Genomic DNA, 27,976 nt, shown 5'->3' on the forward strand with positions numbered 1-27,976 from the left:
GCCATGGCAGGAATCGAACCCCCAACCCTGGAGGTTTCCTCTGAATATAGATATAAATTTAGCTTAATCCCTTATGAGAAATCCAGAGGCGACAGCGTCACTGAAAAACTCCCTGAGACGACGTGAAGAAGATACCTTAAGAGGAACCAGATCTTCTTGTGCACTTACAAATCCTTAATCTTTTAGAGACGCATACTAGAGAGTTAAGCTGTATACCATACTCAACAGTTTTACATTAATAGGTCAGGTATTGCACACTTCAAGCTCAACCAGTACTGAAGGTCTTCCCAGAATATTTTGGATTACATGCATGAAGAATGTCTGTTTCACAGGAAGTGCAAGTATTAGACTTTATATTAAATCTACATAAGTCTTAAATTCCAATGCATGGATAAATATCATTTATTTATCATTTTGAAATGTACTTCCTTCCTGCACTGCCTTGGGTAAAATAGGAAAGAAAAGATATCTCGTTATATGAACTTGACTACGTAATTCTTTCTAAAAATTCAAAGCGAAGGTTTTCATTCTCATTCGGTGGATAGATTTTATATCTTTGTTATTACAAAGGTGTAAGTTATTATTAAAGATGTAAGCAGAAATTGTGCTATTTTCGAGTTTATATATTACGTCAGTTTCCTGCTGCAGTGTTATTGGCTGGTAGTGTCCCTCTCTCCATGCTGTGATTGGCTAATATTTCACACTCGATTTTATCACCCAATCACAGAACAGGAGGCGGGATTTGTTGGCATTACGGGCGTCGGCGCTGAAAGTTTCCTGGGTGCTTCTTCGGTGCCACGTCAAGTGACGGAAACGGGAGGCGGATTGGGCTCGGGCTCGGGGGCGGAGGAGGAGCTGTAGTAGAGAGACGTATCCGGGAGTCTGTCGTTAGAAAGAGAAACGCGTTGAGCGCGAGAGACCGAGCGACCTCTGCAACTGTACACGAGGTAAGAATATTATTAATCAGTTCTTGTGTGATTTAACCTGTAAAATCATTTCTTTGCTTTGAGAGCACATGGCTCTTCCTGCAACACACACACACGCACACGCACACAGACAGTATTGTTTACTTGGAGCATAACATGAAAACCAGGAAAACTGAAATATAACCTATCAAATAATCTTTGATTTGGATGAACTTGTGTGTTCTCTCCCTCCCTCCCTACTACATCTCTCTCTCTCTCTCTCTCTCTCTCTCTCTCTCTCTCTCTCTCCCTACCTACCTCTCTCTACATCTCTCTCTCTCCCTACCTACCTCTCTCTACATCTCTCTCTCTCTCTCTCCCCCTCTCCCTACCTACCTCTCTCTACATCTCTCTCTCTCTCTCTCCCCCTCTCCCTACCTACCTCTCTCTACATCTCTCTCTCTCTTTCTCCCTCTCCCTTCCTACCTCTCTCTACATCTCTCTCTCTATCTCTCTCTCTCTCTCTCCCTACCTATCTCTCTCTACATCTCTCTCTCTATCTCTCTCTCTCTCTCCCTACCTACCTCTCTCTACATCTCTCTCTCTCTCTCTCTCTCTCTCTCTCTCTCTCTCTCTCCCTACCTACCTCTCTCTACATCTCTTTCTCTCTCTCTCTCTCCCTCTCCCTACCTACCTCTCTCTACATCTCTCTCTCTCTCCCTCTCCCTGCCTACCTCTCTCTACATCTCTTTCTCTCTCTCTCTCTCCCTCTCCCTACCTACCTCTCTCTACATCTCTCTATCTCTCTCTCTCCCTCTCCCTACCTACCTCTCTCTACATCTCTCTATCTCCCTCTCTCCCTCTCCCTACCTACCTCTCTCTACATCTCTCTCCCTCTCCCTCTCCCTACCTACCTCTCTCTACATCTCTCTCTATCTTTCTACCTCTGTCTCTCTCTATCTACTTCTCTCTATCTATCTATCTATCTATCTATCTACCTCTCTCTCTCTCTACCTACCTACCTACCTATCTCTCTCTACATCTCTCTCTATCATTCTACCTCTGTCTCTCTCTATCTACCTCTCTCTATTTATCTATCTACCTCTCTCTCTCTCTACCTACCCGCCTACCTCCCTCTACCCCCTCTCTCTCTCTCTCTCTCTACCTACCTACCTATCTCTCTCTACGTCTCTCTCTATCTATCTACCTCTGTCTCTATCTATCTATCTATCTATCTATCTACCCCTCTCTCTATCGATCTACCTTTCTTTCTGTCTTTCTCTCTCTACCTACCCACCTACCCATCTCTCTCTATCTACCTCTCTCTATCTACCTCCTATCTACCTACCTCTCTCTCTACCTTTTTCTCCCTCTCTATCTCCCTCTCTTTCTCTCTCTGTCTGTCTCTCTCTCTCTCTATTGACATCTTTCTCTCCATCTATCTACCGCTCTCTCTATCTATCTATCTACCTACCTCTCTCTCTATCTACCACCTCCCTCTCTCTCTATCTACCTCTCTCTCTTTCTACATCTTTCTCTATCTATCGATCTCTCCACATCGCTCTCTATCTACCCTTTTTCTCTCTCTCTCTATCTATCTATCTACCTCTCTCTATCTACCTCCCTCTCTCTACATCTCTCTCTAGCTACCTCTTTCTCTATCTATCTATCTATCTATCTATCCTTTATTAGTAAAGATGTAAACACTGCTTGTTCAGTGTTAATGCCACCACACCTGTTTGTTTATCTAATGCATTCCTTGATCTGTGGTCACCTAGTCAATAGGCCACGCCCCTGACAGCAGTGTTATTAGAATGCCTAAGTTTGATCATGCCCCTCGATACCAGTGGAATTTACGTAGCTCATGCCCTTGACAGCAGTGTTAACTGAAAACCATTGAGTGCCGGTTTTAGTTACATTTCATTCATTGTTGTAATAAAATATAGGCTTCATATTAGATTTAGACACACTGTGTCATTGTACCTGTTTAATTCTCAAATCTGATTGGTCAAGAGTATAGCTCAGACAGTACATATACATTTATTCATTTAGCAGACACTTTTATCCAAAGTGACTTACAAATGCGGAAATACAAGTGATACAGTAGTAGCTGGAATTCTTATCACATGTTGATATTTATGCGCTGGTTCTAAGATGTAACCGCTCATTCACAAGGACTTGTATGGTGGACGCTCTACATAATCTAAGTCTCAGCCATCCATTTTCTATTCCGCTCATCCTACAGGGTCGCGGGGAATCTGGAGCCTATCCCCGGGAGCATGGGGCACAAGGCGCGGTATACCCTGGAAGGGGTGCCAATCCATCGCAGGGCACCCTAAGTCTCATATTATAGAGTTAAAAAAAGAAAAAACAAGAAAAGCGTATAATTGTTTATATGATGAAACATTCTGTAAATTTGTGTAAGTCTCTAGTGTTTCATTTATTAGTGCTTTGTAACAGTCCCAGGCGCTCTCTCTCTCTCAGGCTCTCTCTCTCTCTCTCTCTCTCTCTCTCTCTCTCTCTCTCTCTCTCTCAGGCTCTCTCTCTCTCTCTCTCTCAGGCTCTCTCTCTCTCTCTCTCTCAGGCTCTCTCTCTCTCTCTCTCTCAGGCTCTCTCTCTCTCTCTCTCTCAGGCTCTCTCTCTCTCTCTCTCTCAGGCTCTCTCTCTCTCTCTCAGGCTCTCTCTCTCTCTCAGGCTCTCTCTCTCTCTCTCTCTCAGGCTCTCTCTCTCTCTCTCTCTCAGGCTCTCTCTCAGGCTCTCTCTCTCTCTCTCTCTCTCTCTCTCTCTCAGGCTCTCTCTCTCTCTCTCTCTCTCTCTCTCTCTCAGGCTCTCTCTCTCTCTCTCTCTCTCTCTCTCTCAGGCTCTCTCTCTCTCTCTCTCTCTCTCTCTCTCAGGCTCTCTCTCTCTCTCTCTCTCTCTCTCTCTCAGGCTCTCTCTCTCTCTCTCTCTCTCTCTCTCAGGCTCTCTCTCTCTCTCTCTCAGGCTCTCTCTCTCTCTCTCAGGCTCTCTCTCTCTCTCTCTCAGGCTCTCTCTCTCTCTCTCTCAGGCTCTCTCTCTCTCTCTCAGGCTCTCTCTCTCTCTCTCAGGCTCTCTCTCTCTCTCTCAGGCTCTCTCTCTCTCTCTCTCTCTCAGGCTCTCTCTCTCTCTCTCTCTCTCAGGCTCTCTCTCTCTCTCTCTCTCAGGCTCTCTCTCTCTCTCTCTCTCTCTCTCTCTCTCTCTCTCAGGCTCTCTCTCTCTCTCTCTCTCTCTCTCTCTCTCAGGCTCTCTCTCTCTCTCTCTCTCTCTCTCTCTCTCAGGCTCTCTCTCTCTCTCTCTCTCTCTGTCTCTCTCTCTCAGGCTCTCTGTCTCTCTCTCTCAGGCTCTCTGTCTCTCTCTCTCAGGCTCTCTCTCTCTCTCTCAGGCTCTCTCTCTCTCTCTCAGGCTCTCTCTCTCTCTCTGTCTCTCTCAGGCTCTCTCTCTCAGGCTCTCTCTCTCTCTCTGTCTCTCTCAGGCTCTCTCTCTCAGGCTCTCTCTCTCTCTCAGGCTCTCTCTCTCTCTCAGGCTCTCTCTCTCTCTCAGGCTGTCTCTCTCTCTCTCTCAGGCGCTCTCTCTCTCTCTCAGGCTCTCTCTCTCTCTCTCTCAGGCTCTCTCTCTCTCTCTCTCAGGCTCTCTCTCTCTCTCAGGCTCTCTCTCTCTCTCTCTCAGGCTCTCTCTCTCTCAGGCTCTCTCTCTCTCTCTCTCAGGCTCTCTCTCTCTCAGGCTCTCTCTCTCTCTCTCTCAGGCGCTCTCTCTCTCTCTCAGGCGCTCTCAGGCGCTCTCTCTCTCTCTCTCAGGCGCTCTCAGGCGCTCTCTCTCTCTCTCTCAGGCGCTCTCAGGCGCTCTCTCTCTCTCTCAGGCGCTCTCAGGCGCTCTCTCTCTCTCTCAGGCTCTCTCTCTCTCTCTCTCAGGCGCTCTCTCTCTCTCTCAGGCGCTCTCAGGCGCTCTCTCTCTCTCTCAGGCGCTCTCTCTCTCTCTCAGGCTCTCTCTCTCTCTCTCAGGCTCTCTCTCTCTCTCTCAGGCTCTCTCTCTCTCAGGCTCTCTCTCTCTCTCTCAGGCTCTCTCTCTCTCTCTCAGGCTCTCTCTCTCTCTCTCTCAGGCTCTCTCTCTCTCTCAGGCTCTCTCTCTCAGGCTCTCTCTCTCTCTCTCTCAGGCGCTCTCTCTCTCTCTCTCTCAGGCTCTCTCTCTCTCTCTCAGGCTCTCTCTCTCTCTCTCAGGCTCTCTCTCTCTCTCTCAGGCGCTCTCTCTCTCTCTCAGGCGCTCTCTCTCTCTCTCAGGCGCTCTCTCTCAGGCACTCTCTCTCTCAGGCACTCTCTCAGGCACTCTCTCAGGCACTCTCTCTCTCTCTCTCAGGCACTCTCTCAGGCTCTCTCTCTCTCTCTCTCAGGCACTCTCTCTCTCAGGCACTCTCTCAGGCGCTCTCTCTCTCTCAGGCACTCTCTCTCTCTCTCAGGCACTCTCTCAGGTGCTCGCTCTCTCTCAGGCACTCTCTCTCTCAGGCTACCTCTCAGGCACTCGCTCTCTCTCTCTCAGGCACTCTCTCTCTCTCTCAGGCTCTCTCTCAGGCTCACTCTCTCAGGCTCTCTCTCAGGCTCTCTCTCTCAGGCTCTCTCTCAGGCGCTCTCTCTCTCTTGCTCAGGCTCTCTCTCAGGCGTTCTCTCTCTCTCTCGCTCGCTCAGGCTCTCTCTCAGGCGCTCTCTCTCTCTTGCTCGCTCAGGCGCTCTCTCTCTCTCGCTCGCTCAGGCTCTCTCTCAGGCGCTCTCTCTCTCTCGCTCGCTCAGGCTCTCGCTCAGGCTCTCTCTCAGGCGCTCTCTCTCTCTCGCTCAGGCTCTCTCTCAGGCGCTCTCTCTCTCTCTCTCAGGCACTCTCTCAGGCTCTCTCTCTCAGGCTCTCTCTCTCAGGCGCTCTCTCAGGCGCTCTCTCAGGCGCTCTCTCAGGCTCTCTCACAGGCGCTCTCTCTCTCTCTCTCTCTCAGGCGCTCTCTCTCTCTCTCAGGCTCTCTCTCAGGCGCTCTCTCTCTCAGGCACTCTCTCAGGCGCTCTCTCTCTCTCTCAGGCACTCTCTCAGGCGCTCTCTCTCTCTCTCTCTCTCAGGCTCTCTCTCTCTCAGGCGCTCTCTCTCTCTCTCTCTCTCTCTCTCTCTCTCTCGGGCTCTCTCAGGCACTCTCTCAGGCGCTCTCTCTCTCTCAGGCTCTCTCTCTCTCTCAGGCTCTCTCTCTCTCTCTCTCTCAGGCTCTCTCTCTCTCTCTCTCTCTCTCTCTCTCTCTCTCTCAGGCTCTCTCTCTCTCTCTCAGGCTCTCTCTCTCTCTCTCTCTCTCACTCAGGCTCTCTCTCAGGCACGCTCTCTCTCTCAGGCGCCATCTCTCTGGCGCTCTCGCGCTCTCAGCTCACCTGTGGCTCAGGTGGTAGAGCAGGTTGTCCACTATTCGTAGAGTTGGTGGTTCGACTTTGTAGAACCACTAAGGTTAAAAAGCGCTTTATAAGTGCCGACACCATTTACCAATGTGTTCAGGACTGAGGACTTTCCAGTTTCTCTGTAACAAGTTGTGTTTTTTTTTTTTTTGTCTTACTAAATTGAAACAAGAGGAAAAAGAAACGAGGCTAGGGAAGGAACGACTGTTTTATAGCGACTGTATTGTAAGTGATAATAGGAACTAGCTTGTTGCTTTAAATATGGCTATAAATGGGTAAAAACATGTGGCATTTTGTTAATTAAGAAATGTAAAAAAAAAAAAAAAAGTAATTTATGGCAAATTGCTGTCATATAAGAGGAATAAAACACTTCGGAACGTGCTGTTAAAGGAAAATAATCAACTTTGGGGTGGGAACAGTAACTAATTATTATTATTAATGTTTTAACGATTTATCATGAGTTCTGGTCAAAATGATTGCCTCACAATTTCCTTATGGACCTACATGATAACTGTATACATGTGAAAATCTTGCTATAACTGGTTGTCTCATTGAAGGTCTAAATAATCTTCTGCCTCGCTAGTAGTTTCCTTAAACAGCACATAAACACAGTACTTGGTTCTCATAAAAACCAGGGTAATAAAGGCATGTGCTTGTCAGGAACTCAACATCATTGTTTAACCTTATCAGTACTCGTGCCTTCATATCCTGTATAAAGATATTCATATCTGTAGTTATGTCTTCATGTGTCCTACTTTATTCTTGCAGATTTCACCCTGCGAACATGGAGACTGGTAAACTGGTTCAGAGTCTAGCTGAGGCTGGCCAGTCTCATCTGCTGCAGTTCTGGGACCAGCTGAGTCCGGACGAACAAACAGAGCTGGTTCAAGACCTTGAGGCTATGAACTTGCAGGAGATCAACACCTTCTTTAAGAAAGCCATGGAGACCTCTGATCAGACCAAGCAAGAGAAGGTGGACAGCAGGATGGAGGCAGTGCCGCGTGATGTACTTGGCAGCGTGACGCGTGATCACGAGTCTATCGAAGCGTGGAGAGACGAAGGTTAGGTTGTGAAGAGTTTGCGATTCCTTGGCCCAGGTTTCAGATCAGCAGCATCTTTTAGTAATGAAGGATTTAGGACCAGCATTATGTTTGTTTGTTTTTTCTTTTAATATAAATCTAGCGGGCTGGTCATGTTACTGATGAGTCTTTTGCTGATGGGTGGAAAAACACTGACTTACCAGGATTACTTCTGATCCATCTTTCAGTTTGGACAGCACATTAGGGACGAGAAACATCTGGTCCTAGTTAGAACTGACGTAACTGGTGTCCTACTCTTGTTTTTATGAGGTCATTCGGCATTGTCAGGACTTAATCACCCCATATTTTTACTAAAGTTCAGACAGTTTCCATTTCCCACCCAACATGATTACCAACTTGTGTGTGTGTGTGTGTGGACAACAAGGGAGGATAAACTAGGAGCTCGAATGTATGCTAGAGGTTGAATATGGCTAGGTTATGATGAACCTAACTGCAGTGTATATAAGATAAGTGCATGCCATGTTATCAAGGCGTGTCTTCCTACAATTCATGACAGTGAGTTTATAGTAGTAATAAGCTGATTTATGAATCCAATGAATGCAAGGTCCTTATTTGCATGTACAGTTGTTTTTTTCTGGATTAATTAATTCCTAAACTCTATGATGTGTTTAAATTACACCATAATTAGACCTAAAGATAAGATTATGGCTTCTTCAGAAGTGTACTAAAGACAAGCTCTACAAAACGCCATCCTTGTAAAGTTATAATTTAGCGAATGTAATACCGTCCCCTCCTTTCAAACCCAAACCCATACGTCTTCAGTTTACAGCAAAAACAAATTAATTGGCCTTGCCGTTCCAGTAGTTTCGGATGGGACTGTTTATTATCTCGTGCCTGTTGGTGAACGAACGCATCCTTGTGGTGTTTATAATTATCTAATGATACTTTGGAGCAGAAATGGTGAAAAGTAACCTGAGCTCTCACTCGTGTCTGCAGGTCTGCGTTGTATATCTCAGAATAAAGTGGCAGTTCTGCTCCTGGCTGGAGGTCAGGGAACCAGACTTGGGGTCATGTACCCTAAAGGCATGTATGACGTCGGCCTGCCCTCGCACAAAACCCTGTTTCAGATCCAGGCCGAGCGTATCATCAGACTGGAGCAGCTCGCAAAGCAGGAGTATGGCACCGAGTGCTGCATCCCATGGTGAGGACAATATACAACATCTCAGTGTAGTTAGTCTAGAAAAGTCACTTTATGATTTCAGTTTAAAATGGAGTAACGGTGGTCAAGTCCTGTACCAATTAGTATCCAAGTTGATTTTGGTTTTTAATGACCACAACCTTTTTTTTTTCTTTGCTCCAAACTTTTTTTCACCAAACTCCCACACAGCCATACTGTAAAGCAAAGAAAAACATTGCTAGTAAGTGTTAACATTTTGAATCACCCTGTAGAATGTGGGCTCAGTGAATTAAAACAATTTAGTTTTTGTCTTTTGTCAAAAGACTAATATAGTTTATAATATAAGCTTACAGTGCTTTGCAAAAGTATTCACCCCCTTGGCATTTTTTCCTGTTTTGTTGCCTTACAACCTGGAATTTAATGGATTTTGGTGGGGGGCGGGGGTGTGTGTATCATTTGATGTACACAACATGCCTACCACTTTGAAGATGCAAAAAAATTTTTATTGTGAAACAAACAAGAAATAAGACAGAAAATTTGAGGTAAGTCCCCCCCCCCCCCCAAGTCAATACTCTGTAGAGCCACCTTTTACAATTGCAATTACAGCTGCAAGTCTCTTGGAGTACGTCTCTATAAGATTGGCACATCTAGCCACTGGGATTTTTGCCCATTCTTCAAGGCAAAACTACTCCAGCTCCTTCAAGTTGGATGGGATCTGCTGGTATATAGCAATCTTTAAGTCATACCACATGTTCTTAGTTGGATTGAGGTCTGGGCTTTGACTAGACCATTCCACTACATTTAAATGTTTCTTCTTAAAACACGCGAGTGTTGCTTTAGCAGTATGGTTAGGGTCATTGTCCTGCTGGAAAGTAAACCTCTGTCCCAGTCTCAAATCTCTGGATGACTGAAACAGGTTTCCCTCAAGTATTTACCTTTATTTAGTCCCATCCATCTTTCCATCAATTCTGACCAGTTTCCCAGTCCCTTCCAATGGTAAAACATCCCCACGACGTGATGCTGCCACCACCATGCTTCACTTTGGGGATGGTGTTCTTGAGGTGATGGGTTTGCACCAGACATAGCGTTTTCCTTGATGGCCAAGAAGCTCAATTTTAGTTTCCTCTGACCAGCATACCTTCTTCCATTTGTTTTGGGGAGTCTTCTACAAGCATTTTGGCGAACAGCAAACTTGTTGGTGTTTTTTTTTGTTGTTTTTTTTGTTTTTTCTGGCCACTCTCCCGTAAAGCCCAGCTCTGTGGAGTGTATGGCTTAAAGTGGTCCTATGGACAGATACTCCAGTCTTCTCTGTGGAGCTTTGCAGCTCTTCCAGGGTCTCTTTGTTGCCTCTCTGATTAATGCCATCCTTACCTGGCCTGTGAGTTTTGGTGGGCGGCCCTCTCTTGGTAGGTTTGTTGTGATGCCATATTCTTTCCATTTTTTAAATAATTGATTTAACGGTGCTCCGTGGGACGTTGAAAGTTACGAATATTTTTTTTTAGAACCCAACCCTGATCTGTACTTCTCCACAACTTTGTCCCTGACCTGTTTGGAGAGCTCCTTGGTCTTCGTGGTGCCCCCTGCTCAGTGGCAGTCTCTGGGGCCTTTCAGATCAAGTGTATATACACTGAGATCATGTGACTCTTAGATTGCACACCGGTGGACTTTATTGAACAAATTATGTGACCTATGAAGGTAATTACACCAGATCTTATTTGGGGGCTTCGTAGCAAAGGGGTTGAATACATATGTTCATATGAAAAAAAATTTTTATTAAAAACGTAAGTTATTTGTTTTCACTTCACCAATTTAGACTATTTTGTGTGTGTCCATAACATGAAATCCAAATGAAAATTCCATTAAAATTACAGCTTGTAATGCAACAAAATAGGAAAAATGCCGTGGGGTGAATACTTTTGCAAGGCACTGTATATAGGATGTTCTATCTCACTGCACAAATATGACTTTAAAACATCATCCGATTTCATCAAAATTCTAAAGGGTTCACAAACTTTCAAGCACCACTGTAAATCACTGCTGTCAGAGCTGCTGTTATAGAAAATGAATCGACGCCTTCTGACCAATCAAAATGTAGCATTCCACAGAGACAGTAAACGAAATTACAAAATAAATCTCTACTGTACTTGTAACGGTTTGTAGCTGGCTGGAGAAAGTTTTAAGGAAAAAAACCCCGTAAATCGCATGCTTCATTGATTGCGCCAGCTATTATTCTTTTTTTTTCTTCTTAAAAACTCCCCAGCAGGAAGGCTGTGAGAGACGTAGTAGAGGTAGAAATGAAGCTAACGTGCTAGCAGCATGCTGTTCTGAAGGAAGTAGGCCGGACCTGATTTATGTGTGCCTTTCCCCTGATGATTTCTGAACAGCCCCAGTTAAAACCTAATCACGTGTACATGATAACGTATCACACAAAATGACCCTCTTAAGGAAATAAAACCGTTCAGTCGTGTGTTAGAAATAATTAAACCGTCCAGGTATGCTTTGAACGAAGAAATATGTTTAGTAGCACGTAGGCTAATGATTTGTTTTCACTATCTGTCACGTACTTAATGTAGAGTTTTGAAATGCCTTTCCTCTGTGATTGTTGCACACACACACACACACACTCTAAAGTGTATATCTACTATGTGTAGGAAATGACCGTTTCTGGCTTGATTTTTCATGTTAGGTACATTATGACGAGCGGCAGAACAATAGAGGCCACTGAAAATTTCTTTTGCAAGCACAAGTACTTTGGCCTGAAGAAAGAGAACATCATATTCTTCCAGCAAGGCATGCTTCCTGCCATGGACTTCAGCGGCAAGATCATACTCGAAGGCAAAGGCAAACTCTCCATGGCTCCAGGTGAAGTTTCAGAATAGTCAGACTGTTCCTCTGAGCTAAACTCTACTTTTTACACTGCCTTACATAAGTTTACACACGCACGCACACGTGCACACCCTGAACTTTTCAACACCGTGTTGTGTTTCAACCTGGAATTGAAGCATAGGGTATTTTACCATTTGTTGTACACAATATGTCTGACATTTAAGGATGCTAAATATTTTTTTTTATTGTGGCACAAAGGTTAATTATACCAACAAAAAAAAAACCCCAGACATTTGGTGTTTGCATAAGTATTCACTCCGTGGGTCATAATACTTCAGTCATTGTACTTTGCTTCTGTACTTAAGTACTGTTTGGTAGCTGTGTACTTTACTCAAGTGTTACTGAAATTGAACACTTGTACTCGTACCCTAGTAAGTAGTCTACTGTTTTGTTTTGTTTTTTACTTTTAAGGTAGGTCTTGTCCGGTATGCAAATTCTTTCAGGATTGTGCTACCTAGAAACCTACAGTATATACAGAACCTGCTTGGTCGCTACATGCTAAACTGAGATTTATAGTAAGATTATAGTGGTATATTTTTGTGTTTTGGCAACTGCATTCTCAGTAACTAATTATTTAACAAACTGTGACCCAGACACTGAAATATGACACTATGATGAATGCAAGCTGGTTTAATAGCAGCTAAGTAGCCAGTTAGTTAATTAGGATGGCAAGAGGCCAAATTTTCAGTCAACTGAGATGAAAGCTTGCGCTTGATTCGGATTAGTGGCCTGTGTAACTAGGATTTTTGATTGCGTCGTTTCTAGAAAGATGATGTATTTTGGGCTACAGTATTAGATTTACTAAGATCTCAAATAATGAACGCTAATTGGCCGTGCAATCGGATTCATTGCACATGCAGTTAGTGGGTGTGTTGTGGGTCTTTTACAAAAAAAATGTATAATATTTGTGTGAATGACTAATTAATTTACATATGCAAAATAAGGTAGTACAGTTGATGTACAGTTGCAATCAAAATGATTCAACCTCCAGTGCAAATCAGGTTTATTGTCAAAATGTACAGACTTTCAGCTGTTTGCAATGAACAGATCAAACAAAAGCAATTGAAATAGTTCAACACAACGAATGCTTCAAGTGGTTTCCCCAAATTCAACTGAAAATGCAACTTATAATGACTTCTCCAGTTTCAAATTTATTCAATCATTTCATGGCAAGCATCTTTAGTACTTACTAGAGCACCTTTGTGCTGTTATGACCTTCTGCAAACGAGAAGCATAGCTTCTGGCAGCGTTCCTGAGGAATCTTAGCCCATTCCTCATGAGCAATGGCCTCCAGTTCAGTGATATTCTTGTGTTTGCGTGCTGCAACCACCTTCTTCAAATCCCACCAGAGATCTTCTATTTTTTTTAGATTTTCTAAGTCAGGTGACTGTGATGGCCCTGTAGAATCTTCCAGGACTTCTTCTGCAACCAAGCCTTGGTGGAATTTGAGGTATGCTTGGGATCATTGTCCTGTTGGAAGGTCCAATGACACCCAAGCTTCAGCTTCCTCACAGATGGCATGAGGTTTTCATCTAGGATTTCCTGATACTTCAGTGAATCCATCTTGCCTTCCACATGCTGTAGGTTTCCAGTGCCAGAGTATGCAGATCAGCCCCAGAGCATCACCGAGCCACCACCATGCTTGACTGTGGACAGAGTGTTCTTTCTTCATTCTTCTTCCTCCAGACATACCACTGATCCATCATGCCGATAAGTTCCAGTTTTGATTCATCGCTCCATCGAACAGAATCCTAAAACCCTGTGACTTATTATGATTTTGAGCGACTTTTCTCGTGCTTTTGGGTCAGTAGTGGTGTACGTCTTGGAGTTCTGGCATGGAAACCTTCTGTGTTTAGTACGCCCCATACTGTGCTCACTGAAACCTCAGTGCCTGTTGCCACAAAGTCTTGCTGCAGGTCTGTTGCAGTCACTCAAGGGTTCTTCACAACCTGCCTTCTCAGAAGTCTGGTTACAGCCTTTGCTGGCTTCCTTTTTTTTGCCCCGTCTTGGTATTTAATATATTTTCTTTCCCTAGTCGGTTCAGGTATTTTATACGTTTTCTGCCTCTAGCCAGCTCAGTTATTTCATGTGTTCCAGCTCAAGCACACCTGGTGCAAATAATGAAGCCCTTGATTAGTTGTATCAGGTGTGCTTGAGACAACACCTGTTTTGCATATTTGTGCTGTTGTGAGGGATTCTATTCAGAGGGGTGAATAATTTTTGAAGTCATTATAAGTTGCATATTCAGTTGAATTTGGGGAAACCACTTCATTGTGTTGAACTATTTCAATAGCTTTTGTTTGATGTGTTCATTCCAAACAGCTGAAAGTCTGTACATGTTGACAATAAACCTGATTTGCAATGGAGGTTGAATCATTTTGATTGCAACTGTGTAGGTTTTTGTGTGTGCTATTTACTCATTTATTTATCTTGAACTATTTGTTCAACGGTAAAGATGTTGGAATACTGATCGGAAGGTTGTGAAATCCCAGCACTGCCAAGCTGGTACTGCTGGGCCCTTGAACAAAGCCCTTAACCCTCAACTGCTCAGTTGTATAAACAAGCTAAATATTAGTTGCTCTGAATAATGGCATCTGCCAAATGCTTAAATGTAAATGATAGCTAAGGTGAGATCAGTGAAAGGAGCCAAGTGACTTTTCATCTTATTGCCAAGTTCTTACAAGTTGAACTGGATGTCTTCGAGCACAATAGACATTAATCTCTGGTTCTGTCACCCTCCCAGATTTAGCATGACTTCCAAATTACTTTCTAATTTAATTGTATAAAAATATTCACTTTATGAACCATTCTCATTGATTCAGATGGCAATGGAGGACTTTACAGAGCGCTGGGAGTGTATAAGATCGTGGAGGACATGGAGAGAAGAGGAATCGGCTACATCCACATCTACTGCGTGGACAACATCCTGGTGAAGGTGGCCGATCCTGCGTTCATTGGGTTTTGTGTGCATAAGGGAGCGGACTGCGGTGCCAAGGTGAGCGACGATCAGCCGTCACACAGGTCATGCAAGTTCTCCAGGTCTACTTGATAATAACCGAAATAATTATTGACAGTATGAGTACATACATTCTGTTCTTGTACAGTCACAATCTCTGACCTTCCCATGCTGTGCAGTTCACAGTTTACTATTTAAATATTTGTTTATTTCACTCTTTTCTTTTTTCAGTCTTGACTGTTTGCATTTGGGTGGGTTAACGATCTAGGATAGTGGAAGATTCTTCAGATTTACAAAAGCGTCCTCAACACGACCAAGCTGTACACATGACAAGATGAATGAAACGATCATTTTAAAATGAAAATCGTGTTAAAATTGAACCAACCTCTCAAAGGAGATTTGGCAGTTTGGGCTTTGGAACTGGCACTGTGAGTGAGTTTGAGAGGAGTGTTTGACAATTTAGTGTATGAACGCACAACACTTAAAACCTTGACTAGGATGATCTACAACAGCAGAAGACCACGTGCACTTCTGTCAGCCAAGGCCAGGTATTTCAGGCTACGGTGGGCACAGGCTCACCTAAACTAGACAGATGAAGATTAGAAAAAGACCAGATTATGGTTTTCCACCAGCAGCTGTCCAGTTTCGCCGAACCTATGTCGACTGTAGATACAGATTCCTGTTCTTGGCTGAGAGGAGTGGAAATCGATGTTGTCTTCTGCAGTTGTAACCCATCTGCCTCAAGCGTCGGCATGTTGTGCGTTCTGAGATGCTTTTCTGCTGACCACGGTTGTAAAGAGTGCTTATTTAAGTCACCAAAGACTTCCTGTTAGCTCAAACCATTCTGGTCATTCTCCTCTGACCTCTCTCATCAACAAAGCGCTTCCACCCGGAGAACTACCACACACTAGATGTTTTTTTGCACCATTTTGGTGTGTGTGTGTGTGTGTGTGTGTGTGTGTGTGTGTGTGAAAATCCCAGGAGATCAGTAGTTTCTGAAATACTCAAACCAAGCCCATCTGACACCAACACCCATGCCATAGTCTCGGTTCCTAGTTGTTTCTCAGCGCCGTATTTTCATTATTCTTGTGAGATGTTAGCCGTTGTCTGCTGTGCCGATGTCACAGGAGGACATTGATAGTGCAGTTCCAATGGTGTTTAATATGAGAAAAATTTCAGCTACCTCAAACATGAGTTCTCACGGTCAGATTTTACTGTAAAACCAAAGAGCAGGAGCTTTTGAAGCTCTGGAGCTTGTTTTTTTTCCCGCTCACCGTTTTCCAGCGATGTTCAACGTCGTATTAATGATAATTTAAGCGTAGAAGTAGTGGAGACGTTGGTGCAAATGTTGGACTCAAAGATTCAAAATGCAACGCAGCAATACGACGGCGTTGCACTGGCAGAGACTCGGCTCGGCTAGTTAGTGATCTGCGAGATGATTAGCGCGATGGTGTTGGCCGCAGTATTAGCATGGACGTTAAAGCCTCGGAAGCTGATCTGTTGGAGCAGGGTGTATAGGTGAGGAGCTGAAACAAGTGCCAAGTCCCACAGGTATCACTATCGGAAAGTAGTTGAATAGCATTGTGGGTTAATGTAGGAAACCACACAACATCTTGGACGCCACTGGAGATGTTCATTATAAAGCTGTTCAGGGTAGACCAGCTAGTTAGTTACCAGTTAATAACCAGTTTTTCCAGGTATCTAGCTAGCCAGGTAATGTAACCGAATTAATGCAACACCGTGACGTTCACATATCTTTTGTAGTTACATAGTAAATGCACTGCACTAGTGATTAAAACCCTGCTTTTCTACTAGACACTGTTGTGGCTCACAAAAAGGGATCATTTTAATTAGGATGTTCAATGGACTGGAGTACATCCATATAGGGTTTATTCAGTTAATTTTTGTTCGTATAGTACGTTTAACAATGGACGTGGTCACAGCAGCTTTACAGAAATCCGGATACGAAAAATGTTCTATTTAATTAAAAATGCCCAGTGTTTCCAGGATTTGCTCCAGATCCACCGCTTCTCTGACCTAGTGGTTCATGAAGATGAATGAGCGAGCGAATGAATTCATTCGTCGTAGTTATTTGTACGCTCACTCCAATCTGGCAACCCTGATTTTATAGAACCACCTCTATTTACTCAAAGTAAAATATTGCTGAACTTTATTACAAAAATAAACAGTACTGACTGTACCATGAAAATGTTTTTTTTTTTAATGGAATAAATATTAATGTACATCATCTATTAATAAATATAAAAGTAAATAAAAGATACGCATGCAAACTGAACCAAAAATAGCAACAAAAATAGAGAAATCCAAAATGAATCAAAAAACACTTCAAATAACACCACAAAATTTGCCAGTGAGTTTTTATTCCGCTTCTTGAGGCCGTTCTCGTGCTGTATAATGACGGCGGATCCTTCTCAGACGCTCCCGCAGCAGACGCGTCCGGGAAAAACTGTGTAGATTTTCGCACATAACCGATAGTTCCAGCAATCTGTTATCGGTGCCGATTAATCTGCCTCTACGCTCCTCCCCCCAAAAAATAACAAAATGCATCTGTCTTAATTAAAAGCAAGTTTTGTGCTTTAACTAATATTCCACCAGTTGTATGAAGTCCTGTTTCCATTTACCAAGCTTGCTAGTGAACCTAAAGCTTGGTCTGGTCTAAAAAGAAAGACACAAAGAACCCTGCATCCTTTCTGAGGCTCACTAGATGGGGCAATTTCTTACTAAAATGAGTTTTTGTGAAGACCAAGATGTTTTTGTAATTGCTAGGGTTCCTCCTGTAATTTTTTTTAACTGTTAGTCTCATCTACTAGCTCTGCAAGGTCACGTCGCGCTTCTCCTCAGTCGGATTAAGTTTAGCAGGCAACGTGAATGAGAAATAGTTTCTAGAAAGATAGTACATTTATCCTGTGTCCTTCTAATTTTTGACACCTTAGAAAGAAGTACTAGGTAACCTATAACAGATTCAGAAGATAAAGCTATTTACTGAAAAGAACATCGCAGTGGTCCTACAGGAAAGGATTTCAGCAAGATTAGCCCATGATATTATTTTACTTTTCATTTCTCGAGGCAGTTAATCAGTGCTTCCGCTGCCTGGATGTGGACCCAAAATGTCTGATATGTAACAAATTCTCACCAAGTGGTGAACATCTGCTAGCCAAAGCCTCAAGTTATTGACAAAACATCTGGAAAGAAATGAACATCAGGGTCCTTGCTTCCATTTTGCATGGCGTAGATCTTTGGCGAGGTTAAGACCTTGTCTATAGGAACAGGAAATCTTTCTCTTTGTGATTCTGAATGAAGGAAAATGTTTCCAGATGACTTCTCTGACCACAACTCTGATTAGATTACTCGAATTAAGCCTTCATTAGTTTCTACACCCCAGTCATTTTCACATTCCCTTTCACCACATCTCTCCTCATTTGTCCTTTAGCCGTGTCTTGTGAAAGCATTCGCCACGTCATTGAAGAACGTCGTAAAACACTTGGCCAGATTTTGGCTCCGCGAAAGACAAATCTGTGTTTTCTTTCTCTGCGGTTGGCGCAGATGCTTCTAGGTTGTTCTTGTATATCGCAGTAAAGCAGGCAGGAAAATTGTCCTGACTTGTGAAATATGAAAATGTCACAAGTGAAAAGCACAGTTTTGTTTTTGTTTTTCTTCTTCTGTGGCCTTAATGGATTTTGTTAGAAAAAAGTTCACAAAAATACTCTGCTCTCATGGACCTCAGACAATTGCAAACACAACACAGGTTTATCAAATAATTAAATATAGGTGTAGAACAATTATTGGCACCACTATGAATTCATGTATGAGAAAAATATCAAAAAAAAAAAAAAAAGAGAGAGAGAGAAAGTATATTCCCATTGATGTTTTACGTTTTTTTTAGTACACCTGGATGACTCGGAACAGGAAACTGTTCAACCATAACTTCCTGTTTCACAGGGGTATAAATATGAGGTAACACATGGGTCAAATTCCCTTAGTCATTCATAACAATGGGTAAGACCAAGGAATATAGCGGTGATGTGCAGCAGAAGGTTGTTGAGCTTCACAAAATGTGACGTGTCTATAAGAAAATAACACAAGCATTGAAAATGCCCATTTCCATCATCAGGGCAATAATTAAGAAGCTCCAGTCAACTGGAAATGTTATGAATCAACCTGGAATTGGACGTGTGTCTATATCGTCTCAACACACTGTGAAGAGGATGGTTGGAGTGGCCAAAAAATCTCCAAGGATCACAGCTGGAGAATTACAGTATTTAGTTGCGTCTTGGGGTCAGAAAGTCTCCAAAACTACAATCTGAAGTCACCTACATCAGCACAAGTTGTTTGGAAGGGTTTCAAGAAAAAAGCCTCTACTCTCATCCAAGAACAAACTCGAGCATCTTCAGTTTGCCAGACAGTACTGGAACTTCAAATTGGATTGGGTTCTATGGTCAGATGAAACCATAATAGAGCTTTTTGGTAATAAGCACCAGAGGTGGTTTTGGCGTACACAGAGAGGTAGCCATATGGAAAAGTACCTAATGCCAACGGTTAAATATGGAGGTGGCTCTTTAATGTTTTGGGTCTGTTTTTCTGCCAGAGGACCGGGACATTTTGTTAGGACACATGGCATCATGGACTCAAATATCAGCAGATATTAAATGAAAACTTTCTGCCTCTGCCAGAAAGCTTAAAATGGGTCGTTGAGGATGATGATCCAAAACATACATCAAAATCAACACAAAAATAATTTACTGACCACAAAATCAAGGTCCTGCCATGACCATCCCAGTCCTCTGACCTGAAACGCATATAAAACCTGTGGGGTGAACTGAAGAGGAGAGTCCACCAGTGTGGACTTCGAAATGTGAAGGATCTGGAGAGATTCTGTATGTAGGAACGGTCTCAGATCCCTTACCGTGGATTCTCCAACCTCATCAGGCATTATAGGAGAAGACTCCGAGCTGTTATCTTGGCAAAGAGAGGTAGTACAAAGTATTGACTAAAAGGATGGCAATAATTGTTGCACACCTATATTTAACAAAGATTGCTTATTTTGAAAAACCTGTGTCACTATGATTTTTTTTTTTAAAAGAAAAGATCAAAAGGTTAAACAATAAAGACAGTTTTTCACAGCCTTCTTTGCTCATATTTACTGAGAGTGCCAATACAGTATTAGTGGAGGGCACTGCATTAAAAATAAAGAAATAAATGTCTAAATCAATTGTTTTTGGATATTACCTGATTTTTCTGCACAAATGCAGACTATTTCTTTGTAAACCAAATCAGATTTCTTTTCCATTTTAGTAATACAGTGAACAACCTTCAAATATACAAAACCTATAAAGTCTGAAAAGCTTTTTAAACTGCTTTGAAAATGTGGGAAAAGTCTTTAAAAAAAAGTCTGTAGGGTTTTTATGAGGAAAGAGCACAAACCCTGGTGGCCATTATTGTTGACCATTATGTTCTGATTTCTGGTGAATAAAAACATGAATGGCTGTGAAAGTATGCACAGGAAAGTTTAGAGTTTAAAATGTTTATGACTCCTGGGTTCAGACTTGCACTAGTAATTAAACAGGCACTTTATGACTCGAACCCACCCACCCTTTGTAATTTGTAAACCATGCAGTTAGCATGGCTTTAACTCGATGTCTCCTCTTCCGATGCTAACCCATCATCAACCGAGAACTTGTAATTTGTTACTCCCAGAAGGATTGTGTTGGTTTTTTCCCCCGTCTATCCTTGTTTTAATTTAATGCAGATTCCAGGCATGGAGAGAAGTAGATGGAATTTCTAGTCAAAGACACATTTTGGCCTCAATAAAAGTGGCCTCAGTATGGCTGTAGAGGAAGAATACCTTTTTGTGTGTGTGTGTGTGTGTGTGTGTGTGTGTGTGTTTCCCAACAGTGGTTGGAATATAGTGTATTAGCTGAGACCTAATTACAATTCTACTTCCTCATGTTTAAGGCTACTTTCATGTATTTTTAGTCATAATTTAGTCCATTTGAATGGTGGGATTTCTTCTTCGGTGCCAAAAAGAACTCTAAACACACTCCGGTGTCGACCAAAGCAACTGGTCCCAGTGAGCTGGTCTGGGTCCGCTTCCAAGAGAAAGCTATATATACGTAGTGAGAAAACGATTCAACTCTGAATCAACTCGACTGCAGGAAGTGAACAAAATGTACCATGTGTTTTGGTTTGCTGCATTTTTTTTTTTTTTTTTAGACCTATAGAAATGCGTGTATTGGGATTATTTGGACCGACAAACCAAAAGAGAATAAACGCAATAGCTGCGTTTACATGGACAACAATAATCCACTCTTAATCCGATTAAGACCATACTCTAATTAAGAAACTACCATGTAAACAGCAATTTTTACTTACCTTAATCTAATTAAGGTCATAATCGAAGTAAGCTCTAATCGAATTAAGACAGGTGGAGTACTCCTGTTTTAGTCGCATTATGGACGTGTAGTAGTGACATGTAAACACCTTAATCACATTATGAACGTCGTGTGGGAGTTTTCACCGCATTTTGCGACAGGACACGATCACACACGGCAGTTTTACGGCGAACAAGAGAGTTCGGCTGCGTCCCAAATCGCATACTTTCCTACTATAGGCCTGTAGTGGGGTAAAATACATGTGTCTCGGCTACTATATAGACGGTAACTACGCGATTTGGGACGCAGCCCACCGCTTCAAGCAGTTGTCTATTAGCACGTACAGCATGACAAATAATTAACTGCACTTAAAGCGTTCGTAAAAAAAAAAATTAAAAAACACCCAAAACTGTATACGGTACCATAATGAAGACCAATTGTATGTGGATACGTGAAATTCTGGAGGGACGTCGGACGGCGTAGCGCGGTGACTTAATGACGCGAGCTGTTAATCTAATTATGTTCTAGAACATGAGAGGAATATTCTAAAAGCGACTCATGTAAACACCTTAATCACATTATTATCTTACTCAGAGTAAGGTCAATAATTAGATTACTGCTGTCCATGTAAACGTAGTCAATGTTTTAAACTAGTCTGTAATGTAATTAGCGAATCATTTATTTAACACAGACTCAATGTTTCCCATTCTCAGGGGATTTTTGTGATTACTATGGCAAAGTTGTTTTTTTTTAGTCTCCTTTTCATTGTGTTATTTCTTTATTTCTGAAATCTACGAATAGATTTTTTGCTTTTATGTTCATTTAAGTATGTGAAACATAACCAAAGCAACCAGCTAACGAAACAAAAGCATCAGTTTTGTCTTTAATTTATTTATTCATTTTCATATGGTTCATTTACATGTGATTCGTTTACATGTGATTCATATTCATGAGATTCATATTCAAGTGATACATTTTCATGTGATTCATTTACGTATGATTCATTTACAAAAGCATCAGTTTTGCTGTTGGGAAACGAATAAGATCAGTTTAATTTTTCGAGAGAGACAGTTCAGTGTGATGCTCGCTCTACTATTTAACCCACTTTGTGCTGTGATGCTTTTTCAAAACTCATCCGTGGATGTTTCTTCATTGGCAGGTGGTGGAGAAAACCAATCCGACCGAGGCAGTGGGTGTGGTCTGTAAGGTCGATGGGCGGTACCAAGTAGTAGAGTACAGCGAGATCACAATGGCGACAGCCGAGAAGCGCAGCGCCGACGGTCGACTCATGTTTAACGCCGGCAACGTGGCCAATCATTTCTTCACCCTTTCCTTCCTCAGAGACATTGTCAAGTGAGTGAATTGTCCGTTGTTTCTGCACAGTATGTTGCAGGGTTTGTTTTTTCTTTTATTAATGTCACTTTGAATTCACTGAATGAGTATGAAATGCAGAATGTACGTTGTTGCTAGGCAACATATCTCTTTACCATGTTCAAACCGGAGTTTTATGAGCTGTTTCCAGTCAGTTTGCCATCTTGTAAATATTAAGCAGGACGGAATGGACTGAAACTATGAGGTAAAGGCGAGAAAGGAACATCTGCACTTTTAGTCTGGTATTTTAAACCCACAATGATTTTGCCAGACCTGCTCTCCCACTGTAATGTTTGTATGATCTTCTAATATGAAGAACATGTTTCTCTTTTCCCATATTTGTCTTTCTCTTTTGCCTTTTCGTCACTCTGTCTTTCAGTACCCATGAGCCTCAGCTACAGCACCATGTGGCTCGGAAGAAAATCCCCTACGTGGACACACGAGGCGAGCGGGTCAACCCCGACAAACCCAACGGGATCAAGATGGAAAAATTTGTGTTTGACATCTTCCAGTTTGCCAAGTTAGTGCCTGGTTTTTTTATTATTATTATTTTATTTTTATATTTTTTGTTCCATCAGTTTTTTTCCTTTCTGCTGTACCCGGTCTGAGTGGAATAAAAAGCTGTGGGTTGAAATACTGTAGGAAAATATAACATGCATGTCCTTCACTGTCCTTCATGCACTGATTTTAGTAATGCCTTACCTTTACACATAGAAGCATTAAGAAATACTTTCTGGTGCTGGAAATGAGAGCAGTCGCAATATTGCGTCCATACCACTCACGACCATCTTTCACATTCTTCTGAAAATGACTTTTTGTGTAATTGAAGTGTATTTCCTGACGTATGTGTTAGGAGGTTTGTGGTGTACGAGGTGCTGAGAGAGGACGAGTTTTCTCCGCTGAAGAATGCAGACAGTCAGGATGGGAAAGACAATCCCACAACTGCACGCTATGCCCTCATGTCCCTGCACCACCGCTGGATCCTCAAAGCAGGCGGTCATTTCATAGATGAGAACGGAACCCCCGTGCCTGCTATACCCAGGTGAGCAGCGTGTTTTATTTATATAAATAAAATCTACATTTACCCCCTGTTTCTCTCTCTTACACACATTTATTTTGTTTATCTTTTCTATTATAATGTAGCATTATACACTGATATAAATGTCCTGAAATAGTCATACCGTTAATGTGATCTCATACTTGACCATTTCTCTCCCAGGAGAACTGGTAAGTATACAGGATTGGATATTGATAGGACAGATGGACGGTACTTACGATTATGATTATGTTCCCAGTTATGGTATTTTAAGGTGTCGCGTATACCATTTAAAATATACTGCTAAATATTTTTAAAAGGATTGTGTGTTTTAAACAACAAACAAGGAATGTGGGTAGTTTTACATTGTTTTGATCAACTGATTAATCATGTTTGTCCTTGTGCGTGTGTATCGTGCGTCACTCTGTCCGCATTGGAGTGCTTGCGTGGATCTGAGGTTTGCGTTAGGGTTAAATACAGCTCTCGTTTGGGGGTCTGATTTAAAATCACTGTAGCGATGTCCTTAAACCAAATCATTTAATATGGTTACATAATGCATAATATCAATATTAATCCCATCATCCACTGAGATTTTAGCAACACAATAATAATAATAATAATAATAATAATAATAATAATAATAATTTTATAGCACCTTTTCTCAAACTCCAGGTTGCTTTACAGTCCAAGAGCAAGCAAGTAACAAATCATCAAATACAAAACATGCAAACATCTGGAACAGCAAATATACACCTTATCATCACTTACAAACATTTTGTACAACAGGGAAACAACTAATTACCAAATACAAGCATCTTGCTGCTGGTGTCTGTGTGTGTGTGTGTGTGTGCCGCTAAGGTTAATAAAGGCGCTATATAAACGCAGACCATCTTCTGCAACAAATGCAAGCATCTTATAAAACAAATAAACAAATACAAGCATCTTGTACAACAAATACAAGCATCTTGGACAACAAATAAACAAATACAAACCTATTGTACAACAAATAAACAAATACAAACCTATTGTACAACAAATAAACAAATACAAGCATCTCGTACAACAAATAAACAAATACAAGCATCTCGTCCAACAAATAAACAACTACAAGCATCTTGTACAACCAATAAACAACTACAAGCATCTTGTACAACCAATAAACAAATACAAGCATCTTGTACAACAAATAAACAAATACAAACCTATTGTACAACAAATAAACAAATACAAACCTATTGTACAACAAATAAACAAATACAAGCATCTCGTCCAACAAATAAACAAATACAAGCATCTCGTCCAACAAATAAACAAATACAAGCATCTCGTCCAACAAATAAACAAATACAAGCATCTTGTACAACCAATAAACAAATACAAGCATCTTGTACAACCAATAAACAAATACAAGCATCTTGTACAACCAATAAACAAATACAAGCATCTTGTACAACAAATAAACAAATACAAACCTATTGTACAACAAATAAACAAATACAAACCTATTGTACAACAAATACAAACCTATTGTACAACAAATAAACAAATACAAGCATCTTGTACAACAAATAAACAAATACAAGCATCTTGTACAACAAATAAACAAATACAAACCTATTGTACAACAAATAAACAAATACAAACAGCTTGGACAGAAGATAAACAAATACAGACGTGTTGTACAACAGATAAGCCTCACAGTTCCACAGGGTCATGTGTTGTACTCCGAGGTCATGACAGATTTTAATGCCACATTTCTCTTTACTCTGTCTTCACTGTATGTCCAGTGTTTTTTACAGGTTTTTTTTGTTTGTTTGTTGGTTTTTTTTTACCCTTATTCACATTTTTATTTCCTGTGTAACATTTCTAGACCTGGACCAGCAGGGGCACTCACACCTGATGGCAGCCAGAAGTAACTATTTCTGTGGTTCTATGGTAGTGCATGGTGATGGGGCTTTTCGCTTCTCTCCCTTACTAGTTTAACAGCCAGTAGGTGATAGAGAATCCAGCTCAGGAGGTGGGGAGAGTTCGGCTCTCCTGATGTGCGGTAAAGGTTGGTATTCTCAACCTACTGCCCGTGACTTGTTCTCATGCAGACAGTAGATGCTAACAGGCAGAATGGCGCATGCTGGGAAGAGGGCGCCAGGCATGTTTTGCAGTCGGTGTTGGCACGGCTCATTCGCTCGATCGCTACCATAACCGAACGGTGCTATCTTGCTAGCTCTTAATCAAGGTCTCTTTCCTGATCTCTTAACCGCTTAGTGATGGCAAGTGAAAGAACATTTCTTTTTAATCACCGGTAGAGTGGATGTCTGGAAATCATGTGAAATCATTTGTTGTTTATCTCTCTGAATATTCACGGGTGGACAAATCACTAGCCTGCGCTGGGACAAGCAGGTTCAATAGGCTGCGTTTTATAGCCATCACCAGAGAACGAAAAATCTTCTCCTTAATGACCTTCACAAAGCATAACTCCTTTTGATATGCATGTTTATATGTAACACACTCCAGTTGGGTCATGAAGTTCTCAGTGGAGCAAATGCTGTGGAATCGACTACGTCCCTGTAAACGTTAACACTATACACATTGACCAAGGAGCTAGTCTAGTTGGTCGGAACCGTTATTACTAGACATGTCGATTTGCACACGTATTCATAGACGGAATCCTTTCAGAATGAGGAATACGAAGAGATATAGAAACAAATGCATTCGAATGCAGGACAAAAACCGTTCTACAACTCAAATGCCAGAACAACATGCATTTAAACACTTAAAAAAGTGGAGTAAAAAAATGACGATTGGACATCACATAGGACAGAGCGGCACATTGGTGCTTCCGCATGCCAAATGGGCTAGGGAATGAATGAATGAATGAATGAATGAATGAATGAATGATTTGTCCACCCTTGATACTGATACACGACCATTCGCTCAGTCATGAGTGCAGAGGTCTTTCCAATAACCAATGAATCCTTTTCTACACAGCGTGCTCAGATCTTTGTGATTGCTCCTCCTATTGACAGACTGACCTCTCTTTTTTTTTTTTTCCTTTTCTTTTCTTTCTTTCTTTATTTTTTTTTAAAGTTGAAATGATTTGAACCCTCTGTATTTTACAGTCTGAAGGATGGAACTGACCTTCCAATCAAATGTGAGATCTCGCCGCTCGTGTCCTATGGAGGAGAGGTAAGAAAAATCCTCCGACTTCATTCATAAACAAAAGTGCCGCATGGGACTGTTCACTACAGGAAATTCACACCTGACGTTGCAACTTGTAAGCAACATTTAGTGTTTGGTGGGGCGCACGGTGGCTTAGTGGTTAGCACGTTCGACTCACACCTCCAGGGTTGGGGGTTCGATTCCCGTCCGAGTTTGCATGTTCTCCCCGTGCTGTGGGGGTTTCCTCCGGGTTCTCCGGTTTCCTCCCCCAGTCCGAAGACATGCATGGTAGGCTGATTGGCATGTCCAAAGTGTCTGTAGTGTATGAATGTGTATGTGAATGTGCCCTATGATGGATTGGTACAGTCCAGTATGTACCCCACCTTGTGCCCCATGCTCCCTGGGATAGGCTCCAGGTTCTCTGTGACTCAGTAGGATAAGCGGTATAGAAGATGGATGGATGGATTTAGTGTTTGGCAAGCGATACTGCTTCTGAGGCATGTGTTTGGTGTGAATTGGACTTTTCTTAACAACTTTGAGTCCAGGCATATTATTTACTTAATTAGTTCAAATACTAATTAAATAATATTTAGTTAACTTAAAGCACATCATTCAGTACCTACAGTGATACTGGTGTATGGTGTGTAGTGACAGATGAGAAATGTACGCATATCTGGCTGTATCGTGAGAGTTTAAGGGTTTCAAATCTTTGCAAGTAATTAACGGGACATTTTTGTCGATGCACAGGGACTGGAGAAACTGGTGAGGGGTAAAGAATTCCACCCAGCACTGATCATCGACGAGAATGGAATCCACGAGCATGTGAAAAACGGACTGTGAGCTGCAAACTCGACATCCGAAGACCACACGGAAGCCGTTTCCCCTCCTTCCTCCCTCTTCCTATCAGGCTGGATGTAAATGTGACATTCTAGTGCAATAAGATGAAGGAATAAGGCCTTCAGGGGCCTCATGTAATCCAAATCAATCTATTTATTTTTCAAAACGTATTTTTATATAAATGCTTGTTTTTGTCTTCGAATAGGAACATGCATGGTAATTAATTTATATGAATGTGTTTACTAGAAGAATGAATGTAATGTTATATAATGTAATTAGAATGGTACATTGGTTAATCTGCATGATGATCAGGACCAGGGCATTTTTTTTTTTAAAAATCCAACCTTTGTTCATACCACGAAACACGTAGACATTCCTCAGGACGCTGAGAAACTGAAATTCAGTAGCGGATGCTCTCTATACCACATTCTACACCTTCACAGCACCACACACATTGCACAGTGTACTTACTTTGCGTTATAAAATGAACAGCAGATAGTAATGAATAGCAGTAAAACACTTTATGAAGACTTTACTTGATGAACATGTTCATGAACAAATCGAACAGAACGGAGACGAATCAATTTCTAAGATACTGTAACTAATGTCAATGTTTTCAAAAAAAAAAAAGTAAAATAAATACTTTCTAAATTGTTTATGAAAAGAGGTGACTTCCTGTCTTCATTTATGGTTTGGGGGGGGGGGGGGGGGTGTTTATATCCTGGTGGGTATCACTGTTCCAACATGGATGGGAATATCTGGCAGTTTTGAACTTGTGACGATGTTTGTCTGGTCCC

The 27,976-nt window shown here is 41.9% G+C and overlaps 1 protein-coding gene across 3 annotated transcripts; it reads left to right on the top strand.

Moving 5' to 3' along the window:
* The first annotated feature begins 546 nt into the window (after positions 1–546).
* Positions 547–27,837, top strand: uap1 (UDP-N-acetylglucosamine pyrophosphorylase 1). 3 transcript variants are annotated; one of them, XM_053635922.1, is made up of 11 exons: positions 548–947; positions 7,100–7,392; positions 8,368–8,572; positions 11,235–11,410; positions 14,257–14,429; positions 21,939–22,132; positions 22,530–22,670; positions 23,004–23,192; positions 25,057–25,098; positions 26,303–26,369; positions 27,090–27,837. In XM_053635922.1, the coding sequence occupies exons 2-11, from the start codon at positions 7,116–7,118 to the stop codon at positions 27,180–27,182; spliced, it is 1,557 nt and encodes a 518-aa protein (XP_053491897.1). In that variant the 5' UTR covers positions 548–947; positions 7,100–7,115; the 3' UTR covers positions 27,183–27,837. The 3 variants fall into 3 exon arrangements, 2 of the variants coding, with proteins under 2 accessions (XP_053491897.1, XP_053491898.1); XR_008387064.1 differs by lacking the exon at positions 27,090–27,837 and having other exon boundaries at positions 547–947; positions 25,057–25,239; XM_053635923.1 differs by lacking the exon at positions 25,057–25,098 and having other exon boundaries at positions 549–947.
* The last annotated feature ends 139 nt before the right edge of the window (positions 27,838–27,976 follow it).

The sequence above is a fragment of the Ictalurus furcatus genome, chromosome 11, assembly GCF_023375685.1.
Source record: "Ictalurus furcatus strain D&B chromosome 11, Billie_1.0, whole genome shotgun sequence".
In the NCBI taxonomy this organism is placed as follows: Eukaryota; Metazoa; Chordata; class Actinopteri; order Siluriformes; family Ictaluridae; genus Ictalurus; species Ictalurus furcatus.

Coding starts and splice junctions, on each gene's coding strand:
- uap1 (XM_053635922.1), top strand. CDS start 7,116: ATGGAGACTGGTAAACTGGTTCAGAGTCTAGCTGAGGCTGGCCAGTCT. Junction 11,411..14,256: donor CAAACTCTCCATGGCTCCAG/GTGAAGTTTCAG, acceptor TCATTGATTCAG/ATGGCAATGGAGGACTTTAC. Junction 23,193..25,056: donor CCCGTGCCTGCTATACCCAG/GTGAGCAGCGTG, acceptor TAACATTTCTAG/ACCTGGACCAGCAGGGGCAC.